At 48.7% G+C, this 24,584-nt stretch overlaps 1 protein-coding gene across 1 annotated transcript; it reads left to right on the top strand.

The window, feature by feature from the left end:
- The first annotated feature begins 6,496 nt into the window (after window positions 1–6,496).
- HJURP (Holliday junction recognition protein) lies at window positions 6,497–24,217 on the top strand. The gene is made up of 9 exons (XM_028105371.2): window positions 6,497–6,642; window positions 6,994–7,060; window positions 10,382–10,437; window positions 12,981–13,083; window positions 15,410–15,471; window positions 16,778–16,870; window positions 17,852–17,930; window positions 19,756–21,328; window positions 23,933–24,217. Exons 1-9 carry the CDS (start codon window positions 6,547–6,549, stop codon window positions 23,967–23,969), a joined length of 2,166 nt encoding a protein of 721 aa, XP_027961172.1. The 5' UTR covers window positions 6,497–6,546; the 3' UTR covers window positions 23,970–24,217.
- The last annotated feature ends 367 nt before the right edge of the window (window positions 24,218–24,584 follow it).

A 24,584-nucleotide genomic window follows, 5' to 3' on the forward strand; every position in this document is an offset into this window, starting at 1 on the left:
TAAAAAACAATTAACTGTCTGAAGCAAAGATAGAAACAATGAGTTATAGGGTTTATAATGTGTAAGTTTTACTTTTACATGATAATAATAGCACAAAGGATGGGACGGAGGAATTGGAAGTATACCATTTTAAGGCTCTTATGCTATATTTGAAGTGATATGATATCATTTGAAGGTAGACTGTGAGAAATAAAAATTATGTTGTAAACCATGCACAACCATTTAAAAAAAAAAAGGCTTATGCCAGTAGCTGGAGATAAAATGGAATAATAGAAAATAATTAATCTAAAAGTAAGCTGAGCTAGAGGAAAAGAGAACAAAAAGAAGATGGGACAAGAGAAAACAACCAGGAAGAAGGGAGATTGCATTCCAACCATATCAATAATTACACTAAATGTAAATGATCTAAACTAACTGAATAATAAGCAGAGATACCAGATTAAATTTTTTAATGCAATATCCTACTACAGTCTGTCTATAAGAAATCTGTCTTAAACATAAAGACATAAATAAATTAAAAGAAAATGAATGGAAAAGGATATACCATTCAAACACTAATCAAACCTAAGATGGTATGGTTACATCAATAACAGACAAGTTAGACCTCAGGGCAAGGATGTGCCACAAATAAAGAGGGACATTATAAAATGGTAAAGTGATCAATTCACTGAGAAGATATAATCATCCCAGATGTAGATAGCAGCAGAGTTTCAAAATACACAGAGTGAAAACTGATAGAACTGAATGAAGAAATAGACAAACAATTTTAGTTGAAAAATTCAAAACTCTTCTCTCCATAATTGATAAAGCAAGTAGACAGAAAATTAGTAAGGGTATGGAAGACCTGAATAATCCAATCACACTGGACTTAACTGACATATAACAACAGCAGAATATATATTCTTTTCAAGTGTGCAATCACCAAGATTGACCATATTTTGGACCATAAAGAAAAGTCCTCAACAAATTTAAAAGAACTGAAATTATGCAAAGTGTGATTCTATGACCATAACAGAATTACACTTGAAATCAATAACTCTAAGGTGGTGGCCTGGGCCTGGGGGTGGGTAAGGGTTTGACAACAAAAGCACAAGGGAATTTGGGGAATTGATGAAACTCTTCTATATCTTGATCACTGGGGCTATTACATGACTATGCTTTTGTTAAAACTCATAGACCCTACACTGAATCAATAAATGCTACTGTATATAAATTATACCTAACCAAAACTGACTAAGATTTTTCATATGATGACAGAAAAACTCTCTAAAGGTCTGATATACAAGGGAAGTCATTTTAGATTTCTTTCCAAGTCAACAGGACTGCAAAAAATTTTGTTCAAACCAAAAGCCTGGTTTATGCCCTGCCACAAAATAGTACAACTGCTTTGTGAATGAGTTGCCTTAAGGAAAACCATCTTGTCCTTGGGATACAGACTGATGCTCCTACTCCCTGCATTTCTTGACAGGGAAACTCCTAATTCCTGCCTATGTGTTAATCTATAATCTTTTGAGATTTTACAAGATGTAAAACATAAATAACCCTGTAAAAACTGTTCATTCCCTGGAGCACTTTCTTCCTGTGAAGAGTGTATTTCCCAGGCAGCTGTCCTAACTTGGCCTCGAATAAAATTCTCTTTCCCACTTTTAGAGATTCTAAAAGGTTTGCTCATTTCGTGTCGACATCTTCATGATATGAGGAATTCGCAGTTCCTTCAGGGATGGACAATCAGGCTCAAGGACACTTACTGCAAATAACTAATGAATGTTCCAAATAAAGGAGACAATGGTTTCTGTAGTTTCTCCTCCTCTGAACAGTAGCAGATTATATCATTAATTTCAGAGGAATGACTTGCAAATGAAGAACATAACATTTTCATAATGAACTCAATGTGTGGTAAAAAAAACAAAACAACAACAACAACAAAAAAACACTACTCATGGACCATGGAAAGGAGTAGGAATTGAAATGGGAGTTACTATTGTTTTTGTCAAATACTTCCAAAACAATAGAATTAAGAAAATTCATAAAGAGTTCTAAAATACACATTCCACTCAGCAATAGAAAAAAAAAACCTGGGATATTAAGCAAGACATTTAAAATATGGAAGATGAGAAAACAGGTGAGAATTCTTAAAAAGCCTACATTCTGCACATTTTACAACAATGTTAAGAAATCATTGTGATAAATGAGAGAGACACAGAAATAATTCTTATCTCCTGCAGGAAATAACCTTACAAGAATGGTGACAGTAGTTAAATATAAAAAGGTAAAGGTAGTTGAGAGAAGAGCTACGCTATGAATGAACGTAAAAGTTCACTTTAAGTAAGGACTGGATGCACCAAAACTTTGCAAAAACCAGAACAGGGTGTTTTCTGTGCAGAGGGGACTGCCTTCGACCCTGGGAGGAAAGAGAATTGCAATGACTTGTCAAAGAAGAGAGATAATCCTGGAACACTTCTAAGGTAAGTAATTTTTTTTAAGTATCTAGCAAGTTATCAATTAACCTGGTGCCTCCTGTTTTAAAACTATTCACACATAATGACAGAAGAGCTGATCCTTGAATGTTTCAGAGAAAGATGTCCTCAGAGTTTTCAGATCCATAAATAATGGGGTTGATTAAAAATAGGTCATCCAAATCAATCTAATTGCCTTCTATTTTTACTATAAATTCTTTTCATTGATTTTTAAAATGGATAGTCCATTAAAACACATTTATCATGACCCTAAAAGTGTGCTTGTATTGCAAAAAGCCTAAGGTGAAGAATAAAAAGCAATTTCCCACCACATGAAGCTGAGGCGGGAATATCACCAAAGAGAGCTGGAGCCCTACTTTTCCCGGGGAAAAAAACCATTTCCGGGTAAAAGCTGGGAGGTGAGGTATCATTATGATAAAACATTGTCCAGCTGTATGATAGCAGTTTTAGAATGTTTGGAGCCACGGCATGTCTTGTTTGGATAAGTGGTCTCTAACTTTGTAGAGCCAAGGCAAAAACCTATGACTAGATCTGCTGTGTTTTCTATTACATGCACGCTCATAATTGCAGAATACCCGTTTGTTCTAGAAAATGTAGCTAAGGAAAACTAATATTAAAAATAATCCATAATGCCATCATCCAGAAGTAACACTAGAAACATTTTGATACATAGCCAAAGTTTTAAAATATACAATGTATATTTTAAGTGCAGATATATAATACCAGCCTATAACCTTTTATACTAAAAAATAACATACATTTCAGATGCCAATATACAGTTTCTCAAAATTGTTGTGAATGGAACACACTGCGTATCTGTGACCATTTATTCAGCCACCCATCTAGGGTTGGACTTTATAAACAGTGCTTCACTAAAGGTCCTACAGCTAAATCTTTGCCAACATCCTTAATTACTTAAAATAGATTTCAAAAAGTAGACTCATTAAATCAAAGACAAAGCACCATTTGTGAACTTGGACTGACACCTTTTGGAAAGCCAACTTGTCAGCCACTACAGTCTCTTTCCATCAGCTCCAGAGCCACCTAAGAGAGTGAACCTTTTTCTTGGCAGCCTAACGGATAGAGCTTTGACGCTTGTGGTTGATAATTCATCTCGGACCGATGTTTTCACTGGTACATAGCAGTTGCTATATCAACTTTGGGACCAGCCCAAAACTGCTTCTCCAACCACAGATGGTGGTGACATTTCCACACCTTTCCAACACAGAATTATATGCATGAAAACTCTGAAGAACAAATACCCATCTACTATATAAAAATTTTATAAAATTCAGACACATTTTTTGAGAGCAGTCATAAAATAATTCCGGTGAGAATTATTTCCTATGCCCATAATTTTAAACAGCACTTGGAGGCTTGAAAATTCTGGCCAGGCCAGCAGAGGGCGCTATGCAGGTGCAACCAGAAGCGGAGATCCTGCGGCAGGGCTGAGCACGCCTTCATCTCTGTTGCTATGGAAACCCTGTGAGACCCTGGGTGCTGCACCCAGCCAGTTCTGCTACCAGGGAAGGAGCTGACTTGTGATCCTCCCCCGTTACATGGAAGCGGTGCGGGGTGGAGTTTGCGTAGCCACTCTGGAATCCTGAGGTCACATGTTTAGGCGGGTTACATAGGGGCAGGTTGTTTGTAGGGAATGGTATCAAATAAGAAGCATCTTGCAGGGCTCCTTGCTTAGCCGGGCCACCATTTTGGACCATGGGATGGGTAAAACTCCCATCAAAGATCTCCGCTTCTGGCCAGAAGGAAAAAAGCCAATGCCCTGGCTTTGGTTGGTTCACAGGGGATTGGCTAAGGGTGGGTGTGTTTGGGGAATTTCAATTAAAGACATGAACTTGAGATTAAGAAATTGTTCCCCTGAAGCTGCCCATGAATCCCTGGGATGGAGGCAGATCTTTGGACAGTCAGTGCAGTGAGGGAGGTTAGCCCTGAAATCTGGGAGTGGTTTCCTAGGAGTGGGCACCAAGCCCCAGGAGAGGCCAATTTTGAAGTCTCAAATCTCTAAATGCGATGAGTTAAATGTTTGAAACTAACTTGTGTGTTAACAGGGAAGAGCATGTTAAATTTCTGAACACTCCCAAGGGAGGGGGAGGAAGAAAATGTAGCCTATCTGCAAAAATTCAAAAAGCGAGAAATTGAATGTGTAGATTCAGCGGCCACTTGGGGCAAGGTCCTTGTTACGGCAGAGATCAGACTGGAAGACTGAGTTATTGTGCAGGGTGTTTGTTAGGAAGTGCCCTTCAGGTTGACAACTGTCGAAGGGAGGGAAGGTATCAAGATGGGACAGGTTGCCTCCACGGATCCCATGGAGAGTTCAGGAGCTGGAATGAACCATCAGAACTCCATTGGAGTGAAATGGCCCACTGAAGTCCTCCATTGGAGTGAAATGGCCCAGCCCTCATATGCCCATCTAGATCGGTCAGTGAATTTGGGCCACCCTCGGCTACACACCATAGGTGAGGAGGTCCTCTGCAACTGAGGGGCAATCCCTGAAAAGGCTGACAGCTGAGAGTACCTGCAGACAGCCCTCCCAGCAGCTGAGGCATCTCGAAGGCAGATCCAGGTGGCATATCTCTGTGCCCATCACAATACATTTCCTGGACACTTAACACTCCATGCTCTCCAAAGTTCTCACCCCCTACTTCTCCCTTAATCTCTGCCCGATGTCCTGAGAGGATTGGGGTGCAGGCTGAGAGGAGGTGAAGAGCCCCATCTAAGGGACCGAATGGTGCTCAAAGTTACGGAATTTTACGGTGTTCTCCATGGAATTGATTTCTAGTTTCAGTGGTCAGAATAGGTGCTTGTTGATTTCAATATTCTTGAATTTATGAAGACTTGTTTTCTAACTTGTTTTCTAACACACAATCTGTCCTGGACAACGTTCCATGTGCACTTGAGAAGAATGTGTATTGTTGCTTTTGGATGGAAGGTTCCATACATATCCAAATCCATCTGATCTAACACATCATTTAAGGCCAATGTTTCCTTATTGATTTGTGTCTGGAGGATCTATACATTGACGTAAATGGAATATTAAAGTCCCCCACTATATTATCATACTGCTATTTCTCCCTTCAAGTCCGTTAATATTTGCTTTACGTGTTCGGGTGCTATGTTGCGTGCATACATATTTACAAATGTAATGTCTCTTATTGGATTGACTCCCTTATCATGTAACACCCTTGTCTCTTATTACAGTCTTTGTTTTAAAGTTGACTTTGTCCAATATTAAATTTAGCTACCCCCCCCCTTTTCAGTCACACGCTGCGGTAATCACGTCGGCACAAGCACATAAATATGGCCAACCTATGAAGCTGAATAAAACATCTAAAATGTCAATCATAAAACAAATTCTATCAGCTATGCAAAAGACTGAATTATCTTTCCATTCTCTCTGGAGAAAATACTACAAAATTAGTATCAATGAAGAGGCTGAGTAAGCACTCGAAAATATGCAGGGGAAAAAAGGTGCGCCAGGACGTTAATAAAAATATTATATTTTCTTGGATCCTGTGACATTTATGGTATTTCTTCTTAAACATACGTTCGCTCTCCTCCTTCTGTAATGGTAATTTGGTGGTGTCTTTCTTGGACTCCCCCCCCCGCGGGGTCCTAACTGCGCACGGCCCTGAGAGGGGCGGCCCCCACACTGCGGCGAGACCCACCCCGCAAGTCACCCAGACGGCTCATGTGCACAACGGAAGAATCGTACGTATTTCGCAGGATTCTCGAGTAGCTCCGCGGATTAACAGGCACTTCACCGCAGACCTACCCCCGGGCCACCTCGGAGCGCAGGCGCGGTGGCAGACCCACCCCTCTCCTTTTGGCCCCGGCGCGTTGGCGGGGCGGGGCCGGAACTCGGGCGCGGATTGGCCGGGAGTAAGATGCGCAGATACGTTTGAAAGGCCCAATCAGCGCCCGGCCTCTCCGCGCCAGCCAATAGGCAGTCGGAGGGGCCGACAGAAAGGGCGGGAGTCGCTATTTGAACCGGGGCGCGGGACGGGCTGCGGTTCTGCTTCCCGCTGGAGTCGGGTGTGCGTCTCGGTGAGCCATGGAGGACCAGCTCCTGGGGGAGGACGCGCTGCTCTGGAAGCTCCGGGACAGCCGCCGCCGCTTCCAGAGGCACATGCAGCGACTGATAGAAAAGGTACGCCCCCCCCCCCACACACACACACAGGCCCACTGGAGTGGGGGAGTCGGGGCGCGAGGCCGATGGAGGAAAACGGGGTTGGGGGCTGGGGTAAGGATGGAGGCGGCCGAGCGCGGGGCCAACAGGGCGGGAAGGGTAGGGGAGACGGGTATGGAGAGGAGGAAGCGCGGCTGGGGAGATGGGATTGGGGGGTTGGGGTGGAGGGGGGAGGTGGTTGGGGGGCGAGAGGGAGGGAGCGGGGTTTGGGGTTCCTCCAGACTTCCAGCCTCGCGCTGGCGCCTCCTGCGCCCGGGTCAGGACCCCCTCGTGGCCCTCGGACCTGAGGGGACGCCCCTGTCTCTCCCGCAGTACGACCAGCCCTTCGAGGATGCCCCGCTGGTGCAGATGTCCACGCTGACCTATGAGACACCCCAGGGTACGGAGTCATTCCCACCTTCTGAATATTTACAGTTAAGAGTGTGAACAGAATAGCGTCTTCCCTGAGTTTGAAATGCTGTCCTGGCCCTCTTACGAAAATAAACTTTGTTCACCCAGTAGGAACTAAAACATTACTAATTCCCTCGAACCTATAAGATACTTAAATTACTAATTTCCGGCAGAATTACTTGTTAAAACAGATTTCTGCAGACCCATAGATGCATGCTGGTTAAAAATGCCCCTGCCTGGCCACTTATCCTGTCAGCTTAGGCTGGTTGCTTTAACTGTGGGCCTGTCTCTTTTTCTTCGTTTGTCCAATGGGTTATTTGATGGGGATGTTGTAAGTCACATAAGCATGTTTGTGGAGCTCTTGGAACGGGGCCTGGCCCTAGTAAACACCCCTATTGACTGTTATTTGACCTATCTGACTTGGAGTATTAACTGTCCTCTTCGAGGTTCTGAGCACTTGGAACTTGACCTGAATGTAGGGAGAAGGAGCCATTCCGTTTAGTGGTTGATGCTGTAAGCTGACTTAAATCTCATGGATTCTCTTTGGTAACTAGGTTAAGAGGTCAGTTCCACCCACTCAGTCTTATTACCCGCTCATTCTGACCTACTAATGAAGGCAAATCTCGGATCCAGTTCTGTGCACGGGACAGACAGGCACTAAAAGTTTCATAGGATCAACTTCTGAAGTTAAATAAAGTGTTAACTGTCTGCCTTTTTAGGTGAGCCAGCTGCACCTTGTGTAAAAAGTTCATGAAGACAGAAGCTAAGATATTCAGCTCCAGGTTTCACTTACTCTGTGGTCTCTGTCGGGCGATGACAATCGCTTCTCGGCCCTTTGGCTGAGATCAAGTGTAGTATCAGGCGATGAAAATCTAACCAGAGGGCAGGACACAGGGCCACGTAGGAATCATTCCTGAGGGTGCCATCAGCAGGCTTCACTCTGATCTTATGCACTGTCTCCCGCAAGGATGGGCGGTGCCAGGAATATTTTGGCCCCTCCATATACCTAGAGCACCACTAACTCCACCAGTGAAACTCACTCTGACTCTGGTTTGAGGAGCACGGTAATTGAAGCATCAAACAGCTTGAGGGCACTCGGACTTTAGAGCACCAAGGCCTCCTGGAGAGCTCATTAAAACACAGATTCCTGGGGCCTCGGGCAGCAGTGCTGGGTGTGGATTCAGTAGATCTAAGGAACTCCTGGCTGATGATAACGCAGTTCCACTGACCTGTTGCTTAGCCTGGAGAGGTACTTTCTGCTTAGAGCTAGCAGACCACCTTGTGGCAGGAATTCCCGATTTAAAAGCAACGCCATAGGGTGTAGAGTGTGGCTAACTCCCACACCGCTGATGATGAAGACAGTAGGGGAATAATAGTTGTCCACATGGGTTGACAGCCAACCGTGTGCCCTATGCTTCTGAGAGTCTCATGTTTTTGATTCTTAGCAACACTTTGAGGTAGGTACTGTTCTTAGGATCATTGTTTCCTAGCAGAGATGCAGCAGAAAGAGGTTTGGGAACTAGCCCCATGTCACTTAGCCACACCGGCAAAACCTTGACTTGACTCAGCACGGTTGCTCAGCATCACTCTGTTCTGGAAAGGCCACATGGCACAGTGGGCAGGAGCACAGAGAGTCACTCCCCTGGGTTCACAGCCTGGCCCCGCCACTTGGCTAAGCGGCCTGGGCTTGGTGACTTGACCTACTTCTTACCTCTCTGTCTCCATCTGTACAATGAACTTGGTGAGTGCCTACCCCCTAGGGAGTTAGGAGTAGTCCACAAGTTCCATAGAAGTGAGTTGTAAATACTAAATGTGATATACATGAGAAGTGTTTAGAATAGAGCCTGGGACATTGTAAGCACCATGCAAACGTTTGCTGCTATTATCATCAGTAGCAACCATCTCAACCCAATGATCCCTCTTATTCACTTTGAATTTACCTGGGAGCAAAGGGAGGTTTAGGGAGAGATTAAGTATTGTTTCGGGTTTTTTTACTTTAAATTTTTATTGTTATGTTAATCACCATACATTACATCATTAGTTTTTGATGTAGTGTTCCATGATTCATTGTGCATAACACCCAGTGCTCCACGCAGTACGTGCCCTCCTTAATACCCATCACCAGGCTAACCCATCCCCCCACCCGCCTCCCCTCTAGAACCCTCAGTTTGTTTTTCAGAGTCCATCATCTCTCATGGTTCGTCTCCCCCTCCGATTTACTCCCCTTCATTCTTCCCCTCCTGCTATCTTCTTTTTTTTTTCTTAACATATATTGCATTATTTGTTTCAGAGGTACAGATCTGTGATTCAACAGTCTTGTACAATTCACAGCGCTCACCATAGCACATACCCTCTCCAAAGTCTATCACCCAGCCACCCCATCCCTCCCACCCCCCACCACTCCAGCAACCCTCAGTTTATTTCCTGAGATTAAGAATTCCTCATATCAGTGAGGTCATATGATACATGTCTTTCTCTGATTGACTTATTTCACTCAGCATTACACCCTCCAGTTCCATCCATGTCATTGCAAATGGCAAGATCTCATTCCTTTTGATGGCTGCATAATATTCCATTGTGTATATATATCACATCTTCTTTATCCATTCATCTGTCGATGGACATCTTGGCTCTTTCCACAGTTTGGCTATTGTGGACAGTGCTGCTATAAACATTGGGGTGTACGTACCCCTTCGGATCCCTACATTTGTATCTTTGGGGTAAATACCCAGTAGTGCAATTGCTGGATCGTATGGTAGCTCTATTTTCAAGTGTTTGAGGAACCTCCATACTGTTTTCCAGAGTGGTTGGAGATTAAGTATTCTTGTCCAGGTCCTGCTAGCTAGTAAGTGGCAGGACTCCCATATCTCAGTGCTCACCTGCATGCTTGGGCCGTGCTCTGTACATATAGATTGCCCTCAGAAAGCACTCCGTACACGGGATAGAGAGATTGCCTTCAAACAGTGCTTCCAGTCTATACGTAATACATAGTTTGCTCTCAATATATCTATTTTAAGGACAATACTTGGCCTATGTGTGTTCCTTGTTCGCGTTTAACTCTGGTTTAATGACAGAATTGGACAAGCTGCTGCCTACATTAATGACAGGTTTTTGTCTAATCTTAATTTAAAAAAAAAAAACCTTCAACCTCACAAAGATGAAAAACAACAGAATATCAGAAGTAGGGCTTTCTTTCAGTGTTACATCTGTCTTTTGCCCGTCACTTCAGTTTTCTTTGACATAGATTGAACAGAAATTCAGCAGCCAGGATTGCTTAAGTGGTAATTTTTATTTTATTTCTTTTCTGAAGGATTGAGAATTTGGGGCGGAGGACTAGTAAAGGAGAGAAACAAAGGACACATCCAGGTATTTAATGTCAAATGTTATCGCCAACACATGCTGCCGTGCAGGAGTATCAGTGTGAATAAAGGTGTGGCTCAGCTGTGACCGCGCCGGGAGCCTCCGGAGGTCACCGCAGGGCTCCTGATCTCTGGTTTCTCGCCCAAACTACCCCATTTTCCTCTAAGGATTTACTGAGAAGCTTCACTTCTGTTGCTTGTCAGGACCAGTCCCCTCTGCTGTAGGCCGAGGGGCTCTTGACAACAGCCCCACGTTCAGGGCTGGCCGGCGGGAGAAACCCACTCCTGCCCCAGCTTCAGCCACAGCTGCGAGCTTACTTTGTTGGGTCCTTAGAGAAAAGACCCGACCCAGTTCCTCTGAGGAAAGAAAGTGGCCTCTTTTCTCTCCTGCAAGGGGAAGAGATTAGGGAGAGGGTGCAGGATCACGCTTCTTTCTCCCATGGAGCTACCTTCCAAAACCCGGGTGTGCTTTTCCCCGAATTTATCCATGCACACCGCAGCAGCTTGCCTTCCTGCTGGGACACCCACGGAGCCTTGCTACAGTAATTTTTGCAAGGACGTCCGGTATCCCCTTAATGACTGTTTCTCAGCCAAGAAGCCTGTACCCTGGAATGAAAACATCGGGTAGGATTCCCAAGTCATTAACAGCAATTCTGAAACAAAATTTCTTCCCAATTATTTTCATCACACACATCATGTATTTAGTTGCAGAAATGTTAGAAATACATATAACTATTAAAATCAACCTGACTCCCATAGTCACTAATGACATTTTAGTATAATTCCTGCTCATGATACACGTTTTTCATCCTCGTTTTTCCACATAATATACATTGTGAACATTTCTTTTCATCATCCACTGTATAATTCAATTACCTTTTTTAAAAAACTGCTCTCGTGGATAGGCATTTGGCTGTTTGCACCTTCCTTTATTATAAAAAATTGGGATCAGCACACTTCTGACGAAGGGCCAGGTGAGAAGTATTTTAGGCTTGGTCTGCCGTGTGGTTCCAGCTACTCTGCTCTGTATTATGAGAGGAAGGCTCCCATATGCCATATGTGAACGGGCATGGCTGTGCTCCTGTGAAACTTTATTTATAAGACCCCTGTTAGAAATGCTCCTCGGAGGACCATCCTTGGCTCTTCCCAGCGCCAATATTATCCCTTATATAATAGCTGCCAAGAAGTGTGATTATCAGGTCAAAGGATACACACTCTAAATTATGCGTAATAGTGATGCCCACCGATCAGACCAGTGCTTGAATGGCTCCGGTAGCCAAGTGTTTTCATCTGGACATTTATTTAAGGTTTTTGCTTGAAGTGTAGGACCACCCCTGCCTGGGGTATATAGAATTTTAAGCTCCTCTCCTAGGATTAGAAAACTGGGCATCATCTGTGCTGACCACTCAGATGTCTGCAACCCCCCCGAAGTTACTCTGTGTGACTGTGCCCAAATCTGCCTTCTTTCCCCAGCCAGCCAGATACTCAGCTGGCCCCCCACCGCACCCCCGAGATGGTGCCTGGAGGCTGTGGGAGGCAGTAAGCCCCAGTGGGCTGTGCGTGTGTTGACCTGTTGGTCTGGTCCTAACACAAGGCCTGCGCTCTCTTTGTAGCCTCCAGAGCTTCCAGTTGCTGGGAGGTCGGTGTCCATGGCTCTGCTTCCCCCTAGTTCTCAAATCAAGTTTGGCCTCACCTCCAGACACAGAGGCCCCTCTAGTCTCCTCTCTGTTCTAGGTGGTTCAGTCCCTTATTACCTGAGGCAAAGGAGGCGACATTCCCCAAGGCAAGATTCAGTTACCACGCTGTGTTCACAGCCAGCCACAAATGCCCCCTGATGACAGCTCAGGATCATCCCTGAAGGGACAGGCTTCACCATGTTCTCACTCCTGTTCTTGCAGGGCGGGGGAGTTCCTAAGAAACTTTAGCCAGTCTGGTGTCTTGAATTCTCAGGTTTTACTAATGAGAACCCATTGAGGGCATTTGTCAGGATTGTTAGCGAGGCCAGTGGTAGAGACCAGGCTGTGGAGAGAAGCTCGTGGCCTGCTGGTCGCCCCCCCGTGGCGTGAGTCCTGGTCAGGACGGCTGACTGCCCCCGAGAACTGACTTCACATGCACGGGGTCACAGACGAGGTCACAGGAAGTCCCACAGGGCCTCTCAGATTTCTGGGTTCTACCTGCCGATCTAGCGACAAGGCTGTCCTGTGGCGTCTGGGTTCTGTGTTGCCACCACACCTGGGCCGCGGTCTGGCCCCTGCATTCCCGCCTTTTCTCCTCGCTTCCCCTGCTCTGCCCCTCACCATCCGAGTGCCTCTGGGAGCAGTAGCCCAGGGCACACCTGGAGGAAGAAAGCCGTTCCTTCTCTGAGGGGGGCCCCTCCAATCGACGGGGAGTCTCGAGGCCCTTTATGCGGGAAAGTACTAGAAGAGAAGCACGCAAAACCCTGTTCTCTCACATGCTAAAGGAAGGACTATAGGGTTGTTACTTCACAGCGGCTTTGAGGTGTGTTATTACTGAATCAAGGCTGTCTTGATCCACTTCTGTGCTTTTGAGGACTCCCTGGTGGAGACGGTCGGCAGGAGTGGTGGCAGCCCCACGGAAGCGAGCGCCAGCGGTCCGGCACCTCCAGTGCCCGGCACACGGGTCCTGGCAGTGGGTGAGTGTCCCTGTGCTGGGTGGCGGGGTTGGGAGGGGCACGGGTCCCTGGTACAGCATCTAAAGTCCAGATCCCTCACTAGGACTTCTTCCAGGGCTGTTTTAAAAACCAGAGGGTCCTAAAGTGCCTGCTACTTCCTTCTGTCTTACTCAGTTACATCTGTGGCACCTGACACCTAAACAGCACTCAAACCTTCTTGAAGAATGGACGTGCACCCCCCCGTTCGTTTCTTAACTTATCGCCCCCCCTTAAAAAAATTAATCTCAGGAATTTCATGAGACTTCAGATTTGCGCCATGGGGCAGTGTTTGAACTGCTGACTTCTGTGTGACATCTTCCTGCCTCTGCACCGCCGTGTCCTCCTTCCTTGTCCTCAGAGGGGCCTCGTTTCCTTTCTCAGGCCAGTCCTGCTGCCCAAACCCCGACCCAGCCGGTTTTCTGGGGAATCTGTCGATCTCCGCCATCTTTTTCTCTTTGGTGTCTCCCTCTGCTCTGGGTGCAGCCCGTCGGTGTTGAACGTGCTCACATTTCACCTCAAGCACACAGAGCATAGTTGACCAGTCTCCCCGCCCCGTGCCCCTCTCTCTAGTCGCCTGCCTTTGTTCGACTTCCCTTCACAACCCAACGTGTAGGGCCTGCTCATGCTTACCACCTGCCATGCACTCCACCAGCTCCGTCTGGCTCCCGACTCCATCTGGAAGGCCTAACGCTCAGTGGTCCCAACCACCCCATTGCTGACCCATCGGCATTCTGTGGCTTCTATCCCATTGCCCTCTTGGTAGCATTTGAAGCTTCTGGAAATCCTGGCATTAGCCAGTGGTCCTGTTCTCTGTGGATTTTCTTCCTTCTCCCCTGTCCTGCCAGCCCACCTTTCCTCTCCACCAGATGCCCTTTCTTGAGATTGGTCTGAGCCCCTCAATCTGGTGGAACCCCCAGCCCAGACCCTGTCAGCTTCTCTTCTTGAATACTTTGTCTAAACTTGGCACATCTAAACTGAAAAGGTCAACCCAGCAGAATTGCCCTCGGCACATCTGTAGGATGAGCCAGAAACCCAGCCCCTCCCTCCCTCCTACCCAAGACATCACCCTCCTGTGCCTGTCTCCCCCCCCCCATCCCTTGTGCGGCTCTGCCCCCGTGTCCCACTGCACCCCCGACAGTACCAGCTCTGCCCCCTGGCATCTGTGACCGTGCCCATCTGGTCACGCCACTTCTCTGCTCAAAGCACGGCAGTGACTTCCTGTTGCTCTTAGGATAAAGACCAGAATCCTGACCTGCCTGCCATGTTTCACTGCCCCCAGGAAGCCCCCTGACCCCCAGATCCGAACAGACTCCCACCTTCACCCAGGCTCCATACACCAGCTCTTCTCCGGGTAGCGGTTAACTAGACTCTATGTCTGTAATGTCAGACTTTGTAACGGGTCCAAAACCCCCATCTCCTGCCGGCACTCGTCCTCCCCAGGCTTTGTGTGCTCTGCCCAGCCCGCCGGGCCAGCTGTACAACGGGTTCAGTCCTTCGGGGAAACACTGGGTAGTCTTGCCAAGTAGAACTAGAAAGCCCTAAATGAAGGTGTTTACTCTTTGATCCCGATTTCAACTCCGTAAATCCTTAGGTCCATGAGTTTCTGGACCATTTGAAATAATTAGAAATCGTTTATCCCAGAGCTGCACTGTCCAGCATGGTGGCATTCGTTGCCTGTGGCTATTCAAATGAATTGAAAATTAAATAAAATTTAATCATTAAGTTCCCTGTCCTCATGAGCCACATTCCGAGTGTTCACCAGCCACATGTGGCCAGTGGCTGACATACCAGACAGCAAGTAAGGAACTTTACATCATCACAGAGTAGGACAGCCCTGGGCCAGGGCGACTCAGCTCCTAGAATCAGAGGCCACTGAAGGAGCTCGAGGTGATAGAATGCTCTTCCAGGGGCACCTGGGTGGCTCAGTCGGTTGGGCGTCTACCTTCATCTCAGGTCATGATCTCAGGGTCCTGGGATCGAGTCCTATGTCCGGCTCTGCGCTCAGCAAGGAGTCTGCTTCTCCCTCTCCCTCTACCCCTCCCCCTGCTGCACACACTCTCTCTCTCTCTCTCTCAAATAAATAAATAAAATCTTTAAAAAAGAAAAAAGAAAAAAGCTGCTTCTCCCGTCGTATTCCTGTTCTGATGGGTTTGTTGCATTCCTAGTAATCAGGACAGCGACAGATAGCTGTGTCCTTATCAAAGGGAGCACTCTAGAACATACTCCAGTGGTGCGAAAACTATCCTTAAGAGGAAAATGCAAGCATTTCTTTAAAATGCTAATTTAGATTTCCTTTTTTTGCTTTTAGATTCAAAAAGCAATGATGATACATCTTTATATCAGGAAGATGTGGTTGCTGGGTCCTTCATGGTAAGACCTGCCTGTTGGAACGAAGGGGCTGAGCCAGGGCGCGGAGGTACAAGGGCACACCCTCGTTTCCAGGGTCTGTCTTGTGCTCTTTGGAGGCTCGCTCTTTGCTGATACTACCCCTCATGTCTGGCCCCCCTTCAGATCCCCCAAGGCAACGAGGGGCTCCTTCTGTCTAGCATGCGGCAACCACTACTGCCCCCGGTTCAAGCCCGGTTTACTGAACTTTCATACACGTTGGATGATGTTCCGTCTGCACACAGACCAGTCACAGTTCACAGGGTGCCCATGCCTTTGATCGAGCACGCAATACTGAAAGTTAGGTTCTAAGTTGGCCTTTGCCCGAAGAGGCAATGTCATAAGGAGGCTGTTTCTGGGAGGTATTTCCAGACCAGCCCTTGGAAGCCTGTGTGGTCATGAGGTCATGTCTTCAGGCCGTTGTTCTGTCTGCCTCCCCCGTGGCCCTAGTGGGCCCAGAACCACCTGTCCCCTCCCGATCCGTCAGGATCGGACCTCACCTTCCCTCCACTGGGATACACGAGAACACACAAAGAACATGGTCTAAAGGAGCGTCTTTCCTGGCCCCAGTGTCAGATGCTGGAATAGCTAGTGTGTGGGTTTTCTCTAAAATTGCTCTTTTCATGCAGAGTTTGCCCATATACCCGATGTGTGACTTTCTAGTGCCTAACTAGAGTGGGTCGTGACCCTGGGGGAGGAGGGGAGGCACTTTGTGAAGTATTACATAGGGGCGGCAGTGAAGGGGAAGTAGGTGGCCCCAGCAATAAGGAACATTCTGGACAAGGTATGTTTGTGTTATGCCCCATCTGCATCCCACTCGGGTGCAGAGTGAAGGTCGAGACGCCCTCTCCCCGGCGCGAGGCAGAAGGGGCATGGAGAGGCGGCTGTTTTCCCTCCTGAGCCAAATGCTGAGCGTCTTATAAACGTACTGATCGGGGCCGATTCTCATAGTTGAGTCCTGAACTCACCTGAGGATATTCAGATTGTTTTAAATTATTTTCTGTTCTAGTAATTCTGTCCTAAACCTCCACAGGCTTCTATTTTTTTTTTTGTCTTTTTTTACTTTCTTTTGGATGGTTGCCACGGGGTAAATTATCTCAAGTTTGATTTCTGGGTCAGGTGGCTTTTCAGAGGGTCTGGACCGCTTTGCACTAACAGCAAGGAGCGAAAAGTGACTTTGAGGAACTTCATTTACCGATGTGTAATTAATGAACTTGCCAGTTTGCTCCAGAACCCAAGAGCTCAACCAGACCCAAAAGCTCTTACGAATCCTGATTCTCTTCTTTACCAGCCTGCAGTGCCTTGGAGCCCTTTGAAAAATGAGTTAAGGAGGAAATACTTGACCCAAGTGGATGCACTGCTCCAGGATGAAGGGTGTTCAGAGGTAATGTGCTTCCCGGCATGCATCTGCTGATAATTGAAGGTCCATTAATCAAGTTCTTGTTCACCTTCCGTGGGGCCCAGAAGGAGCCTCCTGAGCAAGTGTATAAACCATTTCATTCCCGGGCTTGCAGACTTCCGCTCTTGAGGAAGCGCTTGGGTCCCCAGGGTCAGCGACCATCAGGGAAACTCGTGGGGTGCGCCCTCCGTTGCCCTCTGTTCTGGGGCAGCTCCTAGAAATGTAAGGGGCCCCACCTTGGGGGCAGTGATGGGGAAGCGAGAGCTCCCACCTCCCCGCGGCTCTGGGGTGACCGGGTATCGGCAGCAAGGTGCCCGCTGCACCTGATCTGCGGTTGTGTGGCGGGGGGTTCACGCTGGGGTCTGGGCTGCCCCGCCGGGCCCTCGCCCGGGGGGGGGTGCCCACTGCGCTCCTCCACAGCCAGTCTCCCAGAGCTTGGCCCGACAAAGAACCAGGACTCCATCTCTAGCTTTTGAAGTTCTGTCAGGGTCTTCTCATAAAGAAAGGACATTTTCATATCCAGTAACTAGGAGGTACAGGTGGTGGATTGAGTCCTTTACCTCAAAGGCAGCAAACTTCACAGGAACATATACCTTATCTTATTGGGCTGCTGACCAGTGAGAAGGCCGTGGCTGAGGACCATTGAATGGGTTGATGTACTGGAAACGGCCTTTCCCTTAATCCTAGAGCAGCGGGGGGCGGTCCATGGCGGCGGTGGCCCTCTGGGGGGTCCCTGGGGACCATGTGGAGCAAGCTCCCAGATTTTACTAAGACACCTCTTCCGACCACCGCTGGAGGCTATAGCCACTGTGATTGTGGTCACACTTGTCACGTCTGCTGCCGAGCTCAGATGCACAGCCTGTGGTTGGGGAGGAGCGGCTCACACCATCCTGCGGGGCACGGCGCTGGCGGTGGGGGGCATCTCAGGACGCCCCCACATGTTAAAATCATGTGCTTCGATTTCAGTGTACTGATGACGGAGATGGAGAGGACACCCGTGTGACACTGACCCCTTCCTTGGCCTCGCCTGCCAGGCCTACCCATGGTGAGTGTGACATAGAAACTTTGCATGAACCGTGTCCCTTTTGCTTACGTGCATGTTTCATTGACATAAACAGTTAGAGACACCAGCACTTAATAGGTAAATAATTCACATTTAACCAATGAACTGCTTTTTTTCCCTAAGACTCCGGCATGCTAAGTTCTGATTAGCTCTTTATCCCAACCTACCGTTCTGAAACTTTTTGAATCTCTGGAAACTCAGGGCTCCTACAATAAACATCCTTTGCTGGCATGTAACAATCCACATTTTGTGGCATTTGCTTATCCGCCCGCTGCACCCACACACGCATCCCGTGTACATCGACTTGCTTTCACATATGTGCGGTCCCTAAGTGCCCCCCGGTCTCCTAAGAACAGGGAAACCCCGGCACAGGCCAGGGTGTAGCTGTCCCTGAAGGCTAGAGGGCTCCTGGGCTGTCTCCTATCACGACTTTCCTGAATAATCCCAGCCACCGGTAGTTTTGCAGAACGTCCCTCAATTTGGACTTCTCTGGACTTTCTCAAGGTTAAGTTCATGTTAACCATTTTTGGCAAAAACACTGCGTAGACGACGATGTGTTCTCCGAGGATGGCCCATCACTCTGTCCCGTTGTTGGTGACGCTCGAGCCTGAGCACTTAGCTAAGGGAGGACCCTCCAGGTTCCTTGCTTCCTCAGAGTCGTCTGTGGGTGCCCCTCTGAGATTGCCTGGTTCCCCACAGACCCCCCACCCTGTGGTTTTGGCTTCGGGCCCTAATACCTGCCTGAGTCCATGCAGCAAACCCTCCCTCTGCCAGTCCTGCCCTCCCTCCTCGGGTACACCTGTTGGCATTCTCCCTTAAACAAGCACAGTCTCACTTCTTTCCTGAATTTTGTTCCTTTATCCCCACATGGTCTTACTTTAAAAAAAAAAAAAAAAAAAAACTTTTCTAGAATCAATACAAATCCCTGAACTTTTTCTTTTTTTTTAATTCACACGTGTTAGAAGCCACTGATGCTCAAGTTGTCCCACATGTAGGCTGCAGGAGCCCTTCTCACTGGCTTCCGCGTGCTTTGGCCCGGCCCGGCAGTTTTGAGCACTTTGTGCCCTCACCCTGACTCCACAGCTGCCCCCAGCCCCCGTGATCGCCGGCACCACAACCCTCCGCTTGTCTGGTTGGTTGTGCGGCACGAAGCCGTTTCAGAGTCACGGCCCCTGCTACCACGTGCTTGACAACCTGCTAAAGAAGGTTCCCGAGTTCCAAGCCGCTCTTTGATCCTCAGTAACCCACTGAGGCTACGTGTTTTGGGTATGGTGTTCAAAGTCATTGGGCTGCTTTGCCCTCTTTCCGTTACCCTCAATTTGATAAGCACTTGAGTTCTTTCTGGGTCTGTTTTCACTTTTAGAGTTCTCCCTTATCCTTGTTGGTTTAATTTTATTTTTTAAATACATAAAACATTGCACATGATGTGAAAGTCAAATCTGCCCAAAGGGGTGTATCCGCAAGTCCTGTGTCTTCCGCAAGTCCTGTGTCTTCCCCACGCCCCAGCCCCGCAGGTAAACAGTGTCATTGGTTTCTCCTGAGACTTTGAAAAGGCATCCAACGTGTACACCATCACCTGGGGAGGAAAGACCTCATTGGGGAAATTTGGGTGGAAAGTAGAAATTTAAGTTTGATAGCTAGAAAGAAATCTCCGAGAAGAATCTATTCCCACATTTTCATGGAATTTTTCTCTTGCTGTTTTGTATTGCTTAAAAAAGCCTCGTCACCCTCCACCCTTTAGTTCTGGGGTCTCTGCAGATGACAGTCTTGAACAGTGGCACTTTACCTTGTGTGTGTTTTCCTCCAGGAAGCCGTGGCCGTGTGCCTGGAAGGAGTCCTGGCGGCCCAGTCAAGCCGGCTTCATGTCCCAGAGAGTGTGATCCTTCACGCCCCTGCTCGGCAGACCTGGCCATCATGCCGAGGAGCGACAGTCTCTCGTTACGTGGGGCCAGGGGGAACAGCTCCTCAAGCAGCCCAGCCTTCGAGGCCGACAACATCTGTGATGTGACCATCAGTGACCTGTACGCAGGCATGCTGCACTCGATGAGCCGGCTGCTGAGCACAAAGCCGTCGTGCATCATCTCCACCAAGACATCGTTCATCGCTCACAGCAGGAGTTCCAGAAGGAGGCATAAGTATAAGAACAGAATGAACAGGACGCACTGCCAAGGAGGTGGGCCCTCTCGAAGGGGTTCCCAGGAGACACCCCCCCCCTGTTCTGAGCCACTGAGGGACGGGGAAGTGTTAAGAGATCGCGAGAACTTACTAGATGCTTCTGACTGGAAGGCAGGTTTAAAATTGGAAAAAGCTTTCCCTGAAGTAAACAAACCCGAAATCCACGAATTAGAGCCAAGTTGGAAGGAGCTTAAGGGGTTGCAGAGTTTAATGCCCCGGAGGTGTTCTTCGTTGACGTATGGAGGAGCCAGTGCGATGCATCATCGTGGTCAGGAAAATAGACTTATGGCACTAAAATGGTTAATTTCTCCTGTAAAAATCATTTCCAGACCCAGAATACTGCCAGGCAAGGGAGGGAATCGTTACAGGGAAATTGAAATCAAATTTGATAAGCTTCATCAGGAATATTGCCCACGTCCCGGGAAGGAGCCCTGCCTGACCTGCCTCCCGGGACCCTCGGCTGTGGCCGTGTACAGGGGCGGTCCAGCGAGCTTCGACGCCCGCGGGCTCAGCAGACCTTTCGGCAGAGCAGAAGCTAGGAGGTTCCATGAGGCTTTTGAAGACCTGGGTGAACGAGCTATTGGAGCGGCGAGATGCCTGCCGAAGAGGGGTGCCCCTCCCTTGCTTTCAGAGACCAGCTCCGTGCAGAGCCCAGGCTGCTCGGAGCAGACACTTGACCTCCTTTTTCCAGGAAACGATCTTGGAACACTTGGAAAGTCCATATCACCCAGCAAAGCTACTTCTGTAGCAGGCGGACAGCCTCTGCACTGTGGAAGGAATCGTTACAATGCAATAAAGGAAAAATTTGACAAGTTCTATCAACAGTATTGCCAACAGTCACTGCAGTGGACACGGGCCCCTTTACGTAGCGGAACATCTCCAGACAGAGCAAGTGTGCAAGTTCAGTATCCCAAAGGAGGCACCTTGGAAAAATCAAACCCAGACTCTGGCTTCCAGGGTCCCCCAAAGCTGTCAGCATCACCCCAGTGGAGCGTAGAAAGTCCACTGAGCTCGACCACACTTGAGGCCCAACCATCTATGCGCTTTGGGCTCACTGCCAGGAGGGGCCGCCAGTCCCCTCTGAAGAGACGCCGATTATCAGATTCCCAGCTGTACGGACAGTGGGCCAACTCCCAGGATCCACCATGTGTGCTGGGCCGAGCCATCGAGCAGCCAGCTCCCAACAGCCCCCCTGGGAAAAGAAGGTGCGTTCCTATTGGTTGAATGTGGGTGTTTTACAAGGAGGATTCTTCTGTGTCCGTTTTCCAAACTTTCTCCCAAATTCTTTCCCTTCCTCTGAAAGGAGTGTGTATATCCAGAACCTGTGCATGTGTAAGATGCATCAGGGTTGGGGCTGAAAGTGTTCTTACCGGGAACATTTTACACCTTTCCCACTGCGATGCACTTAGGGGGTTTTCTAAAAAGCCTCACTAGGGTGCTCTGTCTGTCCTTATCAAACTGTCCTTCCCAGCCTCTCCTGGTCTCACTCAGAAAACAGCTGTTGTAAAGCAGAACTGATCTGCGAATAGTGACTTTGCTTTTATTTCTGGATTCCCTAATGGGGCCAGCGGGGGCGGCCGGCTCGGGCCACACGCTGCTGCCCTGAGCACGATCTCTGCTCGGCACGGAGGTCCCACCTCGTCCCACAGTCTGGTTTGTGCGGCCCACTTAACGTGCGTGCACCATCCTCTTGGGAGGCGAGCTGCAAGAAGGTGGGGTGGAGCAAGTCACCGTGGGTTGTTCAGCGTCTTCCCATGAGCGCCAGGCTTTCCAGTGCCTGCCTCAGTGTTCCCAGGCCGGGATTCGGACGATGTGACTCTTCTGAGTGAGCGCACATCTGGGGTTTTATGCATCGGTGGCGTGGGCAGGTGAGGCCGCCTCGACAACTTCTCCCTCCTGGCCCCCAGCAGTTGGGAGGCCCCACTCAGCGGCCGTTCAGATGGACCCCATCTGCCCTAAATGTCCCGTGTTCTCTTTCCGCTGCTATGATCCCTCCCAGGGACAGTTACGTTCCTCTCAGAGATGAGCCCCGAGTTGTCACTGTCGCCACCCCTGAGTGACCCCACTGGTCCTTCCCTGCCTTTGCCTCCTCACGCTTCTCAGCGTTCAGACCCCCACGGCTCCCCTCTTGGAGAGTATTTCCAAAAACCTTAGAGCGCTTTGGGTGCAGGAGAGGATGGCTCCCTCCTGCATGGGCGCAACGCATGGTGGCCGGCGCCGGCTGCTCCCGGCCAGAATCGTGGCCTGGTCTCTGTTCCCTCTGCTTCCACGTCCTTCGGCGGCTCCCGTTTCCTTGGCCTGCCATCTAGCTTGCGCCCCACCAAAGCCACTCTCTCCACCAGCGCCTCCGTCGGCCACGTCCTGTGGCCTTAACCACGCCATAGCCTTGGTCAGATAAGCAGACCTGCATTGTGATTGGTCTTTCTGGTCAAGGAATGAAGTCAGGGACCTTAGGTGAGGCCCGACGTGGAGCTGGAGCAAAAAAGGAGGGGTCCACCTGGCCCAGCCAGACCAGGAGAGCGGCCCGCACCCCAGAAGGCCCCACCATGGGCAGGGTCCTACTGGGTTGGTGGCTCTTCCCCTCACAGCACAAGGCTTCCCCTTTTGTCTGGGCCTGGAACTCTTTGCCTGCAGCCATCTCAGACCAGACCACCCGCAGGGTAAGTCGGAGCCACATTCTGAGTCCTGTGGGGTCGAGGCTTTCGGGGATCATGGCAGGCGCTCCCAGGAGACTTGAGAGCGAAGCTCCCGTGTGACCTCTCAGGATGACCTTCCTTCTCAGTGGAGAGGGGGTTGTCACTGAAGGCAGCTCCTCAAGTGGGAGCCAGCCCCGCTGGTCTGAGCCTGCAGCTGCTCACGCGGCATTCCCCCTGACCTGTCCTCTGCATCGTCCGCTCCCTCAGGCTCACCTCTCTGGCTTTTCCCACCTCGCCCCCAGATTTGCGGCCATGTCAAGCCACCTGCTGGCCCGACCCCTGGAGCTCAGCAGGGTCACTCCCCCACCCTCTTCCGCCTCAGCTGTGCCCGACGCACCCCTCCCGCCTTCGGAGATCTACCTTCTCAATGCCTGGCAGCCTCCTCTCCTTCACCTGCCCGGCGAGGGTGCGGGGAGCAGGGTGGGCCCGCCAAGGTCACAGCCGTGAGCCATGCCTTGTGCCAGGCAGTGGAGCACCCGGAGGAGAATTCAGCCCTCTGTGGGGCCCTGCCGGCTCCCCTGGAATTTGACAAGTCATGATGGCTGCCCCCTGGAGGGTTTTGTCTTAAAACTGTGATATAAACATACTCAACCATTTTCCACATTTTTCTTCTTTTTCTACTTAAACTATAAATGTCTTGAGGAAAGGGACCAAATCTTCATGAGCTGTGACTACAGAAGGAATGTTAATGGCTGATGTCTGGGTCCCAGGCCGTGTAGAACCTTCTCACGCCCTCCTTCCTTAATCCCCACACGAACGCTTTGATGAGATAGGTCTCATCCAACGGGCAGGTTCTGTCTCTCATTTTATAAATAAGGGAGTGTAGCTGAAGTCTCATGACTCCTGAGTCCACCCAGGCATGGGAGGCCAGGCCGGAGTTGAAGCCTGGCGGCGCAACCACTAGGTGGCGCTGCTGCCGGGAGGGGGGTTACCCTCGGGTCGGTTTTTACATCCTTGACACTTAAAGCATGGTGGCATTTTCTCTAGTGGCACACAAATGCTTATATATATGCAGTGGAACAAATACAAAACAGTTAAGCTTTCGGTGGCTTGGGAATGCTAGTGGAATTTTACTGAAATCATTTTCCTTGTCTTTTTTTTTTTTTTCTAAAGGAAAGAACACACCTTTCAAGATGGAAGAGAAAAGTGACTTTGTACTTAGAAAAACTGAATGCTGAAGATGTATAACCAAGTTATTTTTAAGAGTTTGTCCCTGTTGCCCCTTACTCTGTGTGTGTGTGTGTGTGTGTGTGTGTGTGTGTGTTTAATCCTCAAGAATATGTGAGAACTGGCTTCGCTTATCTGCCCTTCAAAGCAAATTTCAGTGAAACTGGTCCCATTGAAATGACTCTGAGTTCTTGGCTTAGAAATTATTTGAATAAAGTTGCTCAATTAAAATTTTTCATGTGATCCTTTATAGGTCTATTTTCCCCATGTGTTCTTTTTAAAATCTAGACACGTCCTCAGAAAGCTCTCCATTCCCATTTGTTAGAGAACCGTGTTTGCTCTAAAACCCGTGTAAGCCCCAGATATGATGGTTTAAGGTTTGAATTCAGAAGCAGGGACTTGGTCTCTTCCATATTAGCAGTAGAAAATTGAAACATTAACTCACCCCTGAAAAGTAATTCCTAACATCTTAATGTTTTTGGCTAAAAACGTGCTGTAGTCAGACAGTCCTGGGATGGTCCCAAACCTTGCAGCCACACGGCGTCCCTGACGAAGCACTTGCTCATACCCCCACCGCCCCCCCAGCCCCCCCCCACCT

The sequence above is a fragment of the Eumetopias jubatus genome, unplaced genomic scaffold (assembly GCF_037043125.1).
Source record: "Eumetopias jubatus isolate StellerSeaLion01/CBP00866 unplaced genomic scaffold, mEumJub1_p1.0 scaffold_3, whole genome shotgun sequence".
NCBI lineage: Eukaryota > Metazoa > Chordata > Mammalia > Carnivora > Otariidae > Eumetopias > Eumetopias jubatus.

Bases quoted from the DNA above. Each gene is read 5' to 3' on its own strand.
- HJURP (XM_028105371.2), top strand. From the start codon at position 6,547: ATGGAGGACCAGCTCCTGGGGGAGGACGCGCTGCTCTGGAAGCTCCGG. The intron at 15,472-16,777 runs GTAAGACCTGCC...CTTCTTTACCAG, and splicing joins TGGTTGCTGGGTCCTTCATG to CCTGCAGTGCCTTGGAGCCC. The intron at 16,871-17,851 runs GTAATGTGCTTC...CTTCGATTTCAG, and splicing joins AGGATGAAGGGTGTTCAGAG to TGTACTGATGACGGAGATGG.